Source organism: Thamnophis sirtalis, unplaced genomic scaffold (assembly GCF_051295495.1).
Source record: "Thamnophis sirtalis isolate CommonGarterSnake01/CBP01778 unplaced genomic scaffold, rThaSir2_p1.2 scaffold_5, whole genome shotgun sequence".
NCBI classification, from domain to species: Eukaryota; Metazoa; Chordata; class Lepidosauria; order Squamata; family Natricidae; genus Thamnophis; species Thamnophis sirtalis.
In genome coordinates this window covers 88,204,057-88,217,558 of record NW_028261385.1, presented here as the reverse complement: position 1 = coordinate 88,217,558, position 13,502 = coordinate 88,204,057, and the positions used below count along the sequence as shown (strand labels likewise).

The 13,502-nt window shown below is 38.6% G+C and overlaps 1 protein-coding gene across 1 annotated transcript in view; it reads left to right on the top strand.

Moving 5' to 3' along the window:
* The window catches only part of MUSK (muscle associated receptor tyrosine kinase), a 58,052-nt gene extending 51,712 nt beyond the window's left edge, over positions 1-6,340 (top strand). The window contains exons 16-17 of the mRNA XM_087716153.1: positions 1,490-1,638; positions 4,520-6,340. Of these exons, the coding sequence (XP_087572279.1) occupies positions 1,490-1,638; positions 4,520-5,202 (832 nt within the window). The 3' untranslated portion in view covers positions 5,203-6,340. The remainder of the gene's footprint in view (positions 1-1,489; positions 1,639-4,519) is intronic.
* The last annotated feature ends 7,162 nt before the right edge of the window (positions 6,341-13,502 follow it).

The window sequence follows — 13,502 nt, the reverse complement described above, 5'->3', positions numbered from 1 at the left end:
TCTGGGAGTTGAAGTCCACACATCTTAAAAGTTGCTAATATTGAGAAACAATGTTTTAGACATAATCCTGTCATAAGGCAGTTTATTGTAGTAGTAGTTTATTTAAACTACTAATCTTGTAATTCAACTGCTACAGAAATGGCTTCCCTGTCACCTGTTTTTAGTGACAGAAAACAGAAATAGAAAAACCTAATATATGATGCTAAAGAATATAATATATAAAATAATAAAGTAATTTTTAAAAGTAGTGAAGTCATGCTCTGAAAGAAGCTGTAGCAGTAAGGGCTTGTAAATAATTCTTTCAAATTGCAGAATTTTAGTTTTGTTTCTGCAAAATTCCAGATCTTACGTTTTAGCTCTAGAAATCAATTAAGGTACCCCCATCCAAATTAGAACACAGCTGAATTTCCATTGCTCCAACAGCTCAAGGAAGTCATGCCATTTTCCTGGTCTCTTTCTCACAGGACAAAATATGTTGCAGGTACATTAAAAGAGATTCCTGTGGCTCATCATCAGAACCCAACAGTTTCTTGAAGACATTTCATTGAGCTTAAATATTTGCAAAGCATTTGATGCTCTTGGTTGCAAAGTTACCCAGGCCTGGCTTGCAGTTGCTTTGCCACTCTGGGTGATTTGATTTCAGACTGGCCTTTTGCCTTTTGCCGGCATTTGACAATGATGTGACATTTGTTGCATTCAGCTGCACCTGTCTGACTGCCGTATGGCCAGAACAGCTATCATAAAAGCTAGAAATATGTTTTGGAGACTAGAACCATTGAATGGCTCCAGAATAGTAAAATAGCTTGACATTTAAGCCAACAGCTGAGCAGGTTGTCTGTATGCACTTACTGTTCCTTACTACATATAAGTACAGAGAGTTATTACATGACTAGGATCTCTGCCTCATGGCCAGACCAGATGTATCTATTAACGTGAGATAGTTAGAAGTAGAAATTCCCTTCATCAGCTTTAATCGTATTCTGTTTGAAGTGTGGTCCTAATTACCAATTGCTTTGCATATTCTTTTCCCCCCTTATCAGCTTTTTGAACTTCAGGAAGGATGCAAATAAATAACCATACTTTATGAAGCAGATATTGTTTCCTGCCATGAGGCCTATTATCTAAGTTAGTCTTCCTCTATAGGGATGATATACTGGTAGTGATATGCTGTGATTTCTTGCTATGGTCTATCATATCCTATGTTCTGTCATGGTAATAACAGTGGGATGGGATGTCTTCCCATCATAACTGATGAGAAGAAAATGTTTTCCATACAATGCTGAAGTAAAGTATAGATTGTAGTTTGAAGTAAGGCAGACATGAGGTGGCTATAGTAATCTCTTGTATCATTCTATAACTCATCCTCCTTTAATTCTCCTGTCTCAGTTAATCATGACAGTCTAACAACTGATGTCTGGAAATTTTGGGAGTTGCGTTCCATAAGGGACTCCACCCGACCTGTAACTTTTCTTTCTGCATCTTCCCTTAGGGCTCCTGGACTGCTTCCTTATGAACCCTTCACAATGGTTGCAGTGAAGATGCTCAAAGAAGAAGCCTCAGCAGACATGCAGGCTGATTTTCAAAGAGAGGCAGCTCTCATGGCTGAATTTGACAATCCAAACATTGTCAAACTTTTAGGTACCAAAGCCAGTCCTCTCTGTTTTCTCCTTCACATGGTAGATGTCAGTTTTAAAATGTGTCTTTAGAGGATTGGCTTAATTATATAGACGACCATCAAAGATGACTTACTGATGAAGGAGTTGGCAGTACCAGAACCTGAGGTTTGATCTGGCAAAGCTTTAGATACATCTGGCTCTTTAGCATCCTGTGCAAAATTACTTGCAAGTTTTGAGAGTCTTCTTGACCTCAACCTAATATTTCCAAAGGCCCAACACTTCCCTTCCCTTTCTTTCCATAATACAGTGCATCATTTGATAGTCTCATTCTGGCCCTTCTCTGTCATTTCCCACCAAAGGTTATTGAGTGTTGCAATCAGAATCAGAACCAGTTTTCCCTAGAAATAACACCTGAAGGTTTTTGTTGTGTCTTCCTCTGGCTGAAAGGATTGTCTATATTTCAGCAGCAAAAAGGAAAAGGAAAACAGGAAATAGACTCTCTGCTGGAGAAATGTGTGTGTGTGTTTATTAACACCATATTGGATATATTAGGAAAGGCCAATGGGTTATGGGACTACTGAGCATCCTTTGACCCAAACTTTCATGTGGACACTTTTCTTGGAGTCAGATCAGGGGTGGGTTTCAACCGGTTCGCAGCGGTCCCTGCGAACCGGTTGGTCGCCGAACCCGGAAGTAAGTAACTTCCGGGAACGGCGAAGCCCCCCCCCCCCGCCCGCTCCTTACCCGGTTTTGATGAATTCTGCACTTCCACGCATGCGCAGGACGCATACAGCGCCTGCGCGATCCTCCAGGAGCAGCTGGAGCATCGCACAGACGCTAGTACGCATGTGCGTGCCACACGCGCACGCCACATGCGCGCGCCACACGCGTGCGCGAGGATGCCGCACGCGTGCACGAGGATGCCGCACGCGTGCGCGAGGATGCCGCCAGCCTCGTTCCAACCGAACCGGTTGGAACGGGGCGAGAAACCCACCCCTGAGTCAGATCCAGATGTTTTCACACTAAGAAACACTTGCTTTTTCTTTAAAAGATAGTTGAAGGCACTAGCAAAAATTTAAAGCCAGCTACTGGATGCTGATTAGAAAAGTGTTGCAAAAGTATGATAAATGTTTATGCATTTCTCAGTTTCCATTTTTCCCAATTTAGTAGTACTAACAGAGGATTGCATGTTCTGATTATACGATGAGCAAAGTTCATAAGTGATGTCCAGTGCTCTCATTTAATTCACAAATGACTATGAATTTGAATGATCACTGGATGAAAAAAGAGTACTTTGTATATGCTTAGGTGATTCTTTGTTTTATCATTTACATATTCTCTTTCGCCCAAAGCTAATTAAATCATTCAGTTGTGATTGAATCCATTGTTACTGTTTAAAAAGTGGAACCTGTTGCTAGTGCTGTTGAGAAAAATTCATTTTGGGTAATACAAAAGAAAATGCTTTTAAAATTCGGTTCCACCACAAAACCGCGGAGGACAAAATCGCGCTCGACGAAAGCGCGCATTTGACGTCATCACAGCACGACCAAAACATCACGCTGTGATCGAAAAATGTAAAAATAAAGCAAAAACCTTACCCTAACCCCCCCAAACCGAACCCTAAACCTAACCCTAAACCTAACCCTTAGCCTAACCCTAAATCTAACCCTAAACCTAACCGTTAACGTAACGCTAAACCTAACGCTAACCCTTAACCTAACGCTAAACGTAACCCTAACGCTCTAAACCTAACCCTAACCCTTAACCTAACCCTAACCCTAACCCTAAACCTAACCCTTACCTTTATGTGAATCGGCTTGCTTTAATTTTAATTTTATTTCAATTTTTTATTTTTTTCGTCGCGCTGTGATGACGTCACATGCGCGCTTTCATCGAGCGCAATTTTGTCCTCCGTGGTTTTGACGGGTCACATTAAAATTCTTTTCCAGAGAGAGGAAAGCATCTTTGCTACTCGCAAAGAGGAAATGTAGTCCTGGCCATTTGTTTTGCAGATGAAATTATTTGGTATTTTCTTTATGTCGCCTTCTCTCTCTCCCTCTTCTTTCTCTTCCTGTTTTACCATCAAATGGTTATTTCTGCCCTAGAAATAATGATCCTTGGAAACATATGCTTTTCTTTAGGATAATTCTTCTCTTTGCCGATTTAATTTTATTTATTTATATTTAATTCTAAGAATTTATATGGCTGCCCATCCCATGGCAGTGATTTCATAGCAGAAAAAAGCAAGCTTCCCTTTTGGTAGCCCAATCTGGCAATTTCCCAGTGGGTTAAAGCTACAATGCTCATCACTTCTGGTAAGCCAACAATGTGGGGTAGCATAATATGTATTCAACTGTGAGAGGAAACAATGTACAGGTAATCCTTGACTTATGACCATAATTGAGACTGAAATTTCTGTTGCTAAGTGAGATGTTTATTAAGTGAGTTTTGCCCCATTGTACAACCTTTCCTGCCACAGCTGTTAAGTGAATCACTGCAGTTGTGAAGTTAGTAGCACAGTTGCTAAGTGAATCTTGCTCCCCCATTGACTTTGCTTGACAGAAAGTTATAAAAGGTTACACATGACCCTGGGACATTGCCACCGTCATAAATATGAGTCAGTTGCCAAACATCTGAATTTTGATCATTTTGACCATGGGAATGCTGCAATGGTCGTAAGTGTGAACAAAATGGTCATCAGCCACTTTTTTCAGTACTGTGGTAACTTTGAATAGTCACTAAATAAATTGTTCTAAGTTGAGTCTACCTGTATAATGAGACATAAACTATGAAGAGAACCAACAGGTTACTGTTTTCTTCTGTTTCCTGGCATATGAAATCCCTCTTGCTTATGAATCAATGCAAAGCAATCTTGTTTATCTAATAGAGTCCCTTGGTTTCAGGGGTATGTGCTATTGGAAAGCCCATGTGCCTGCTTTTCGAATATATGGCATTTGGAGACCTGAATGAATACCTGCGCAACCAATCACCACGTAACCTTTGTAACCCAAACAACAACAACCTGGAGCCAAAGATGAGGCCCTCCAGCCCTAATGTGCTCACTCTTTCTTGCACTGACCAGCTCTGCATCGCCAAACAAGTAGCAGCTGGAATGGCCTATCTTTCAGAACGCAAGTTTGTGCACCGGGATCTGGCCACCAGAAACTGTTTGGTCGGAGAAAATTTGGTGGTTAAAATTGCTGACTTTGGCCTCTCCAGAAATATGTACTCAGCAGACTATTACAAGGCCAACGAAAACGATGCCATCCCCATACGTTGGATGCCCCCTGAATCTATCTTCTACAACCGCTATACCACGGAGTCTGATGTCTGGGCCTACGGGGTGGTCCTGTGGGAAATTTTTGCCTTTGGCATGCAACCCTATTATGGGATGGCTCACGAGGAAGTCATTTATTATGTAAGGGATGGAAATATCCTGTCGTGCCCTGATAATTGCCCTTTGGAGCTGTACAACCTGATGCGTCTTTGTTGGAGCAAGTTGCCTTCTGATAGGCCAAGCTTTGCAGGCATCCACCGTATTCTGGAGCGAATGTACGAAAGGGCAATGGCTGCTGAACAGGTGTGAACTGTTCTCCGAAGGAAGGGACTCTCAAACGGAACCCTTTAGGTGTATTGGATAACAAATCTGATAATTCCCAGACAGACTACTGTAGCCCTATACATGGGGTTGGGGATGGGGAATTGGGTTGGGAAAGACAATTCTTGAAGGCAGCATGTCCTTTCTTCTTTCTTGAATGGTTATGTTTGGAAAAAGAAAGAACTTGCACTTACCACATCATCTGTCTTTGTCATTATGATTCAGGCAATGTTTCCCATCGGAAAGTGAAGCAGGGTCCAAAAGAGACATCGTTGCAACTTTTTTTAAAAAAAACCTCATCATCTAAATATCATTTTTCGTTTTAAAACTCTCAAATAAAACTTTTTGCTGTGCCTCGGAATCCAATGTGGCTAGAAAAGACATCCAAACGGATACAAAAAACAAAATAACAGTCATCTAACTTAATAGCAGAACCTCAAGTACCAAATGAGCTGAAAGAACAGACAAGCTTCAGGTGTGTCAGGCTTCAGACTATTTCTGAAAACCCAATTCCAAACAATTTTGAGAATATCACTGTTGATTTTACACAGCTGTTTCTCTGTAAATACTGTAGTTGTTTTACCTGAATCAGAACATTGTTTGATCTAGCTGTGAATCCTATTCCGACTGTAAGGGGCTTTGGACAGTGGTCTTTCCTGTTCTCTCTTAGATTGTTTAATTGATGACATGAGGGATTGTATTTGAGACCACTACTGTACCATGGAAATAGTGGGTGCCATCACTGAATGATTTCTTAGTGCAGATGCAGGGAAGGCTGTTCTAATGGAATTGGATGAATACCACAGCTATAGCTGGGAGGCGTCTCAGGAAACTGGTCCAGTATATCTGCAGAGCTCCAGGTTCAGAAAGTCTGCTGAAATCTTTTCTTACAAATAGGTAAGAGGAAATAAACAAGGACAAATCTTGTTTTATATCTTTCAGTGGTGAATATTATTGTACAGATAGATTAGGAGCTATTATTTTAATTAAACACTGTCTCGGTTCCAGAAATTTTTATTGGTTTATGAAAATATAATGTAAAATATAAAAATACAAAAGAAAATAATGGGAAAATGAGGGAGACGGGAAGGGAAAAGTGTAGGAAAAGGGAAGAAAGAAAGAAAGAAAGAAAGAAAGAAAGAAAGAAAGAAAGAAAGAAAGAAAGAAAGAAAAGATGTTGACTTCTGACTCCTTTTGGTGCAGTAGAATAAGATAATAGCATCAAACCTCAACTTTTTACTTTTATATAATAACATAGATTAGCCATTTCTATAACAACAAACCTATCTAATTGGCAAAAGCCAAAATCAAAGCTTAATTTTTCCCCGCCTCAAGCACAAAGTCCAAAAGCCGTTTCCATGTAGAAACAAAATTCATTATGCTCTTTTCTTTAATCAGAGCAGTCAATTTGGCCATCTCTGCTAATTCCACCAACTTTTGCAGCCATTCATCCATTGTGGGAATCAAAGTGTCCTTCCATTTTTGTGCATAAAGTAATCTTGCTGCCATCAACAAAAGTATATAACATCAAAGTACCACTTTCCCCCAAAAAATCTTCTTCCATTAAACCCAAAAGAAAAGCCTCTGGTTTTATCTTTATATTCACTTTAACAATCTTCTGTATTAAGAGGTGAACCCTACTCCAATATTTCTTTGCTTTGTCACATGTCCACCAGATTAAATACTGTCTCAAGGGGAGTTTAAGTTGCCTTCTGTTGCCCTTTTAGAGTTTTCTCTCTTTTGGGTTTGAATATTTGAATATATCTCATGTTATGTTCCCATCTGTGTCAGTTGAACTCGTAGTGGTAGGTGCAGTTTCATTTCATAGACTAGATTATTGCTGTTTTACTGATAATGTATCAAGTTTCTGAATTAAGATATCAGTGCAGTTAACCAAAGCACACCCCAAAACAAGAAATTTAAAGTTTATGCTTGGATTTAAATATTGGATGGGGGAATCCAAGTGGAATCCGGAAAGAGTCAATTGACAAGTTTTGTGGTGAACCTAAGCCGCAACAATCAATATTTGTTAGTTTTGTATAACCAGATATTATGCAAATCAAACAGCAAGTGATAAATCAGAAATAATTACTCATAGAAATGATCATTATCATCTGCCATTTTGTTTAAATACGTATGCAAAGGATCTCACAAGCATGAAGAGCACAACTTTTCAGGCAGCTGGGATAAACACATTTATACAAAAAGACATATCAGCATTTCCCAAAGCCAAACTCTAGAATAATTAGGGCTTTTTGTATTTCATTAACTGGGACTTGATGGGGAGGTGCAAGTTTTCTTTTTTCCATAGCTTTGCCTACCATTGGAAAAATGCCGTATCGAGGGTTAATTCTAGAAATCAATCTATGCAATGTATAAACCTGTTTCTAATTTTATAACTTTTGTTTCATGAAATGTAGAAATAAACTTTATTTTACATTGATATTGGAGACTTATTTTGAATGGCATGTTGTCTGTCATGGTTCTTTCTCAAAGGTGACATTTATGAAAAGCAAAATATAATCCCATTTCTGCGTTGCAAACCTATCATGAACTAATAAATTATCACCAGATTTGAAGCAAGCCCCCTCCCTCTCAAGGTTCAGAAATGGACTCAAAATATATTTATTTAGTCAGGCTGTTGGAAGAAATGTCCTTCTGGGTTTAGTTCCAAGTGGGGAAAAAGACACTGGAAATATGGGAGCTGCTTGGAAAGATGGTTTAATGGTGGACAGGATCACATGGCTTGAGTTCCTCAACAGAAAAGGGGATCAGATTGTTCCAGATGTTGGGTGAAGAAGAAAAGAGAGCAAGATGCTGAAAGTTCCTGATTTTATGCCCTCTCTGGTCTTTCATCTTGATCTTGTATTCTGATTGGTTGTCAGACTCCATGCAGGGGCAACTCCGTAGGCTGGGCTTTGAGTCCAGGTTTGGTTGCCTTGATGGTTGATGTAATTTTCCCAGGTGCCTTCTGCAGAAGGCTAATCCTAATGTTACTTAGAGTAGACTAGCTCAGGCTTTAATGGCCCATTGACAAAAGTGGGGATCGGGCAGGAAGCTGAAGGGAGCTACTTTGTCTTTCAAAACATGTTTCTCCCTTTTCACATCCAGGGAAATATAACATTCTGCCTTTTTAATATTTCCTAGGATGTTTCATTTTTCTAGGAGAGGGGTGGGTTTTAACTTCCTACAAGGCCAATAACAATTTAATATGTTTGTTTAGAATTCAGGGAGGGTTGGCTTTACAGTTCTTATTTTAGTGTTTTATTATTGTTTTTGTAGCATTTCTCATAGCCATTAAGGAACTAGACAGCATATGAACTGGTTAAACAAACAAGCAAACATATATTTTTTTTAATATGAAGAACTGTGTTTCTGCAATCTGGTTGGTTAGTATCAGATTTCCAGAGTGCAGTCCTTTGGAGCTATGAATTGCTGACCTCTGTTCTAAATGATTTTTCTTACAGCTGACTTTATATTTGGTTTGAATACTATGGGGATTTGTCCCCAAAGGAAAGGTCATGGGAAGATATATCAGATCTTTTTGCCTAAAAATTCAGCCCCACTCATTTTTATGTAGATGTATACCTGGTATCCCAGAAGCAGTCACCAAATAAATATCACCGATATCAGTATTGCAAAATTTTGACTGCCATATTACTTCTGGGACACTCCGCCTATAAACATGCATATATATAATCCACCATCACAGAAAGCATGAATGGGTAGCAACTGCAGTTGCACACTGATTCACAACTTATTATGAATGACAGTTCTACGGGTGGCTAAAACTTAACAGCTACTGTTGAAATGCTGCACATATAAGCTCATTTCAGGCCTCGTATATTGACTTTGACTGCAAGGGGAGTACATGGTATGTATTGACCAGGTGCAGAGGGATATTTCTGTGCTTCAGTCATAGAGGACTTTGAATTTTTGTGACTTTAGCTGGAGCATCAACATCCTGTGTAAACAAATAGCTTGGTGAAGAGCCGATCCAGTAGGGTTAGTGAATGAAAAGAGTATCATTCATTCTCCTTGGCAGTGATATCACTGACTTCTAAATTTACTAGTTGTAATTTGGAGCTGGGTTTAGTTCATGTTCTGAGATGCCAAGAAATGAGACGGGCAGGGTTGAATTACAGAGGAGGAGGGTGGGGATCTTGAGCCCAGCGAGCAGAATGATACAGCATGTCTCCAAGAAAAGAACAGGAAGTTCTTTTTTTTATTTAGTATATTTTATTTTCATTTTCATAGACTCACATGTAATAGCAGTAGCAATAGCAATAGCAGTTAGACTTATATACCGCTTCATAGGGCTTTCAGCCCTCTCTAAGCGGTTTACAGAGTCAGCATATTGCCCCCAACAACAATCCGGGTCCTCATTTTACCCACCTCGGAAGGATGGAAGGCTGAGTCAATCCTGAGCCGGTGAGATTTGAACAGCCGAACTGCAGAACTGCAGTCAGCTGAAGTAGCTTGCAGTGCTGCATTTAACCACTGCGCCACCTTGGCTCTTCTACATGTATACACCATACAGTATTAAAAATAATTGCATCAATTCCTCTTGTCAACACTGCCCCAGAAAATAAAAGCCCAATATACCTCTTCCATTCTCCATACACCTCTTTCTTCGACCACCCTCCAACTTTCTATCTTCCCTCCATCATCTCCCTCTACCCTACTTCCCCCCGTCCTCTACCACTCCTCTCTCCAGATCTGCTCCCCTCCTTCCTTTTCGCCTTCCCCCCCACCCTTTCTCCCATCCCTCTCTACCCATCTTTCTTCTTCCCTACTCCTCCTCCCCTTGGTGTATTTCCACCATATGTTAATGTACTTGGCTTCTCCTATTTTTAAAGAAAAATTAAAGAAAAACAGTATACATGTGAAGTCACATTGCATTGAGATCTAACACATCGTGTCTAGCCTAAGATATATCCCTCCCTCCCCCCACCCGACCCCCCGACCCCCTACCTCCCCCCCGACTTCCCAGAACCCGTACACGGTATAGGTTTTTAACAAACACAGACTAAAATCTATTGAGAAAAAAGAAATAAAGAAATTAATAACATCTCTACATTGATCTTAGCTTCTTCTTGCTAAGCTAACTTTAAACAATTTAAATCATTCCTGATCTTAAGCATAGGCTAACTGGAATTTCTTGGTCCCGTATTTATTTTGTATATAGTCAATCCATTTTTTCCAGTCTCGTTTATATCTCTCATTTGAGTGATCTTTAAGATATGCCGATATTTTAGCCATCTCGGCTAAATTTGTAACTTTCAATGTCCATTCTTGAGTTGTAGGCAGGTCTTCCTTCTTCTAGTATTGCGCCACCAACAGTCTTGCTGCCTTTATTAAGTGCAGGATCAAGTTAGTCTCTACCGCTGTAAAGTCAGTACTTATACCTAGCAAAAATAACTGAGGAGTAAACTTTATCCTTCTATTGAAGATATTTTGCATAATCCACCATATTTTTATCCAAAATGCCTTAACCTTTTGGCAAGTCCACCATATATGGAAATAGGTAGCATCAAGAGAACCACATCTCCAACATTTGGGTTGTAAATTCGGATACATAGAAGCCAGCTTTTTAGGATCTAAATGCCATCTATAGAACATCTTGTAAAAATTTTCTCTCAGGTTTTGAGCTTGTGTAAATTTCACATTTCTTACCCAAATTTTTCCCCATGTATCCAACATTATTGGTTCTTCAATATTTTTGAGCCCACTTTACCATACAATCTTTAACTAACTCTGTTTCCGAATCTATCTGTATTAATACATTATATATCCTCTTTATATGCATTAAACTTTGATCTCTTATTTGTTTAAATAAGTTGTCCTCAATTTGGACAAAACCAATTTTTTGATCTATTTTCCACCTGGCCTGTAATTGCCCATACTGGAACCATGTTTGAACTGCCTTCTCCTCTTTTAATACCTCTAAGGATTTTAATTGTAGTGCCCCTCCTTCCAAAATAAGAAGCTGTCTATAAGTAATTCTATCCTGTTTTTGTGCTATATTTATATTCTCAATTGCATGTCTAGGAATTTCCCACATAGGTATCTTATCATTTAATTTATGTTGATATTTTTTACAAACCCGCAGTAAAGCATTTCTTAAAATATGACTTTTGAAGTTTTTGTCCAGTTTTTTGTTAAATAACAAGTAAGCATGCCAACCATATACCAGATCATATCCCTCAAGGTTCAGTATCCTATCATTAGTTAAATTGATCCAATCACTAATTACGGACAACACCACTGCATCATAATATAGTTTTAAATTGGGTAGTTTCAAGCCTCCCCTCTCGCGTATATCTTGCATTATTTTCAGCTTTACTGTCGGCTTCTTTCCTGCCCATGCAAATTTATTGATACCCTTCTGCCATTCTAAAAGATTCGCATCTTTTTAAAGTATAGGTAACATTTGGAAAAGAAATAAAAATTTTGGTAAGATATTCATTTTCACTGCTGCGATTCTTCCCAGCAAAGATAAGTGTAACTTCTCCCATTTTTTCATCTCTATCTGTATACTATGCCAGAGTGGTTCATAATTATACTTGTATAATTTCCCATTTGAGATTGAAATATTAACTCCAAGATATTTAACCTTTTTGACTACCTCACATCCTAACATTCCTCCTAACTCCTCCTTTTGTTTAGTATTCATATTTATGGCTAATATTTTCGTTTTCCCTAAGTTTATTTTAAAACCAGACACTTGACCATATTGATTAATCGTATTCATTAAAACCATACTGGATTCCTGCGGTTGTTCCAATATTATGACCAAATCATCCGCAAAAGCCCGCACTCTGTGTTCTTGCTACCTAACCTTAATTCCTTTTAGGCCCTCCAAGCCCCGTATTTTATTCAATAATACTTCCAAAGTTATAATCAACAATAGTGGGGACAAAGGACAGCCCTGTCTTGTACCCTTTCCAATTTGAAAGGATTCTGTTAAACTTCCATTGACTATAATTTGAGCTGTTTGCTGTTGATATATTGCTTTGATTGCTTGTAAAAAACTATCTCCTATCTGCATTTTTTGCAATATCTTCAGCAAAAATTGCCAATTAACTCGATCAAAGGCTTTCTCAGCATCCAGAAATATGAACGCAGCAGGGATTTGGTTGTTCTTTCCCAAGTATTCTAATGCATTAATAATTAATCTAACATTACTTTTCATCTGTCTCCCTTGTATAAAACCTGTTTGATCAGCATGTATCAATTGTTAGAATAACCAGCATTAACCTATTTGCTAGTATTTTAGTAAAAATTTTGTAGTCTACATTAAGTAATGAAATAGGTCTGTAGTTTTTTGGTTGAGTAGTATCTTGATCTTCTTTGGGTATCAAAGATATAAAGGCTGTCTTCCATGAAGGAGGTACCTTACCTTCCATTTGAATCTTATTAAATAATTCTCTAAGAGGTTCTACCATTTCCAACTGTAAGTTTTTATAGTAAGCCGCTGTCAAGCCATCTGTGCCTGGTGCCTTCCCTGACTTTAACTGTTTAATTACCTGTAAAATTTCCCCCGAGGTTATTGGTTGATTCAATTTTTGCCTGTGTTCTTCTTTAACTAAGGGTATTTTTTCTTTATCTAAGTATTTGTCTATATCTAAACCATTAATATTATCCCCCTTGTACAACTCTGTAAAAAATTCCCGAAATGCCTTTTGAATCTCATCCTGTTGAAATACCTCCTTCCCTTTGTAGGTCAATTTAGATATATTTCGAGTTTTCTTTTTTTTCCTAATCTGATAAGCTAACCACCTGCCAGGTTTATTTGCATTACAAAAAGTATTATGTTTGGCGTATAGCAAACTGGTGGCTACCTGGTCAGAGATCAATATATCAAATTGGGATTTTAATATGGTGATTGCTTCCTTGACCTTTGTGTCACCTGGATTCATTGTTAACTCCAGCTCTTTCCTCTTAATTTCCTCCTCCAACTCTGTTCGTTTTGCCCCTTGTTTATGTCTATGTGATTTATTTATATTTATCAATACTCCTCTCATATACGCTTTGCTTGCATCCCATACAAATTCCATAGGTGTACCCTTATTCATGTTAAAAACAAAGTATTCAGTTAGCAATTTTTTTACAATCATTGATATACTTTTCATATCTAAATAAGTTTTCATTCAATCTCCAAGACCTTCTTGTCTGTACCACCCCTCCCAATTCCATCCAGACTGGGTTATGATCCGAAAGAACCCTAGCTGCAATCTTTGTCTTCTTCACCCTAGAAAGCAAATCATTAGTGGTTAATATGAAAT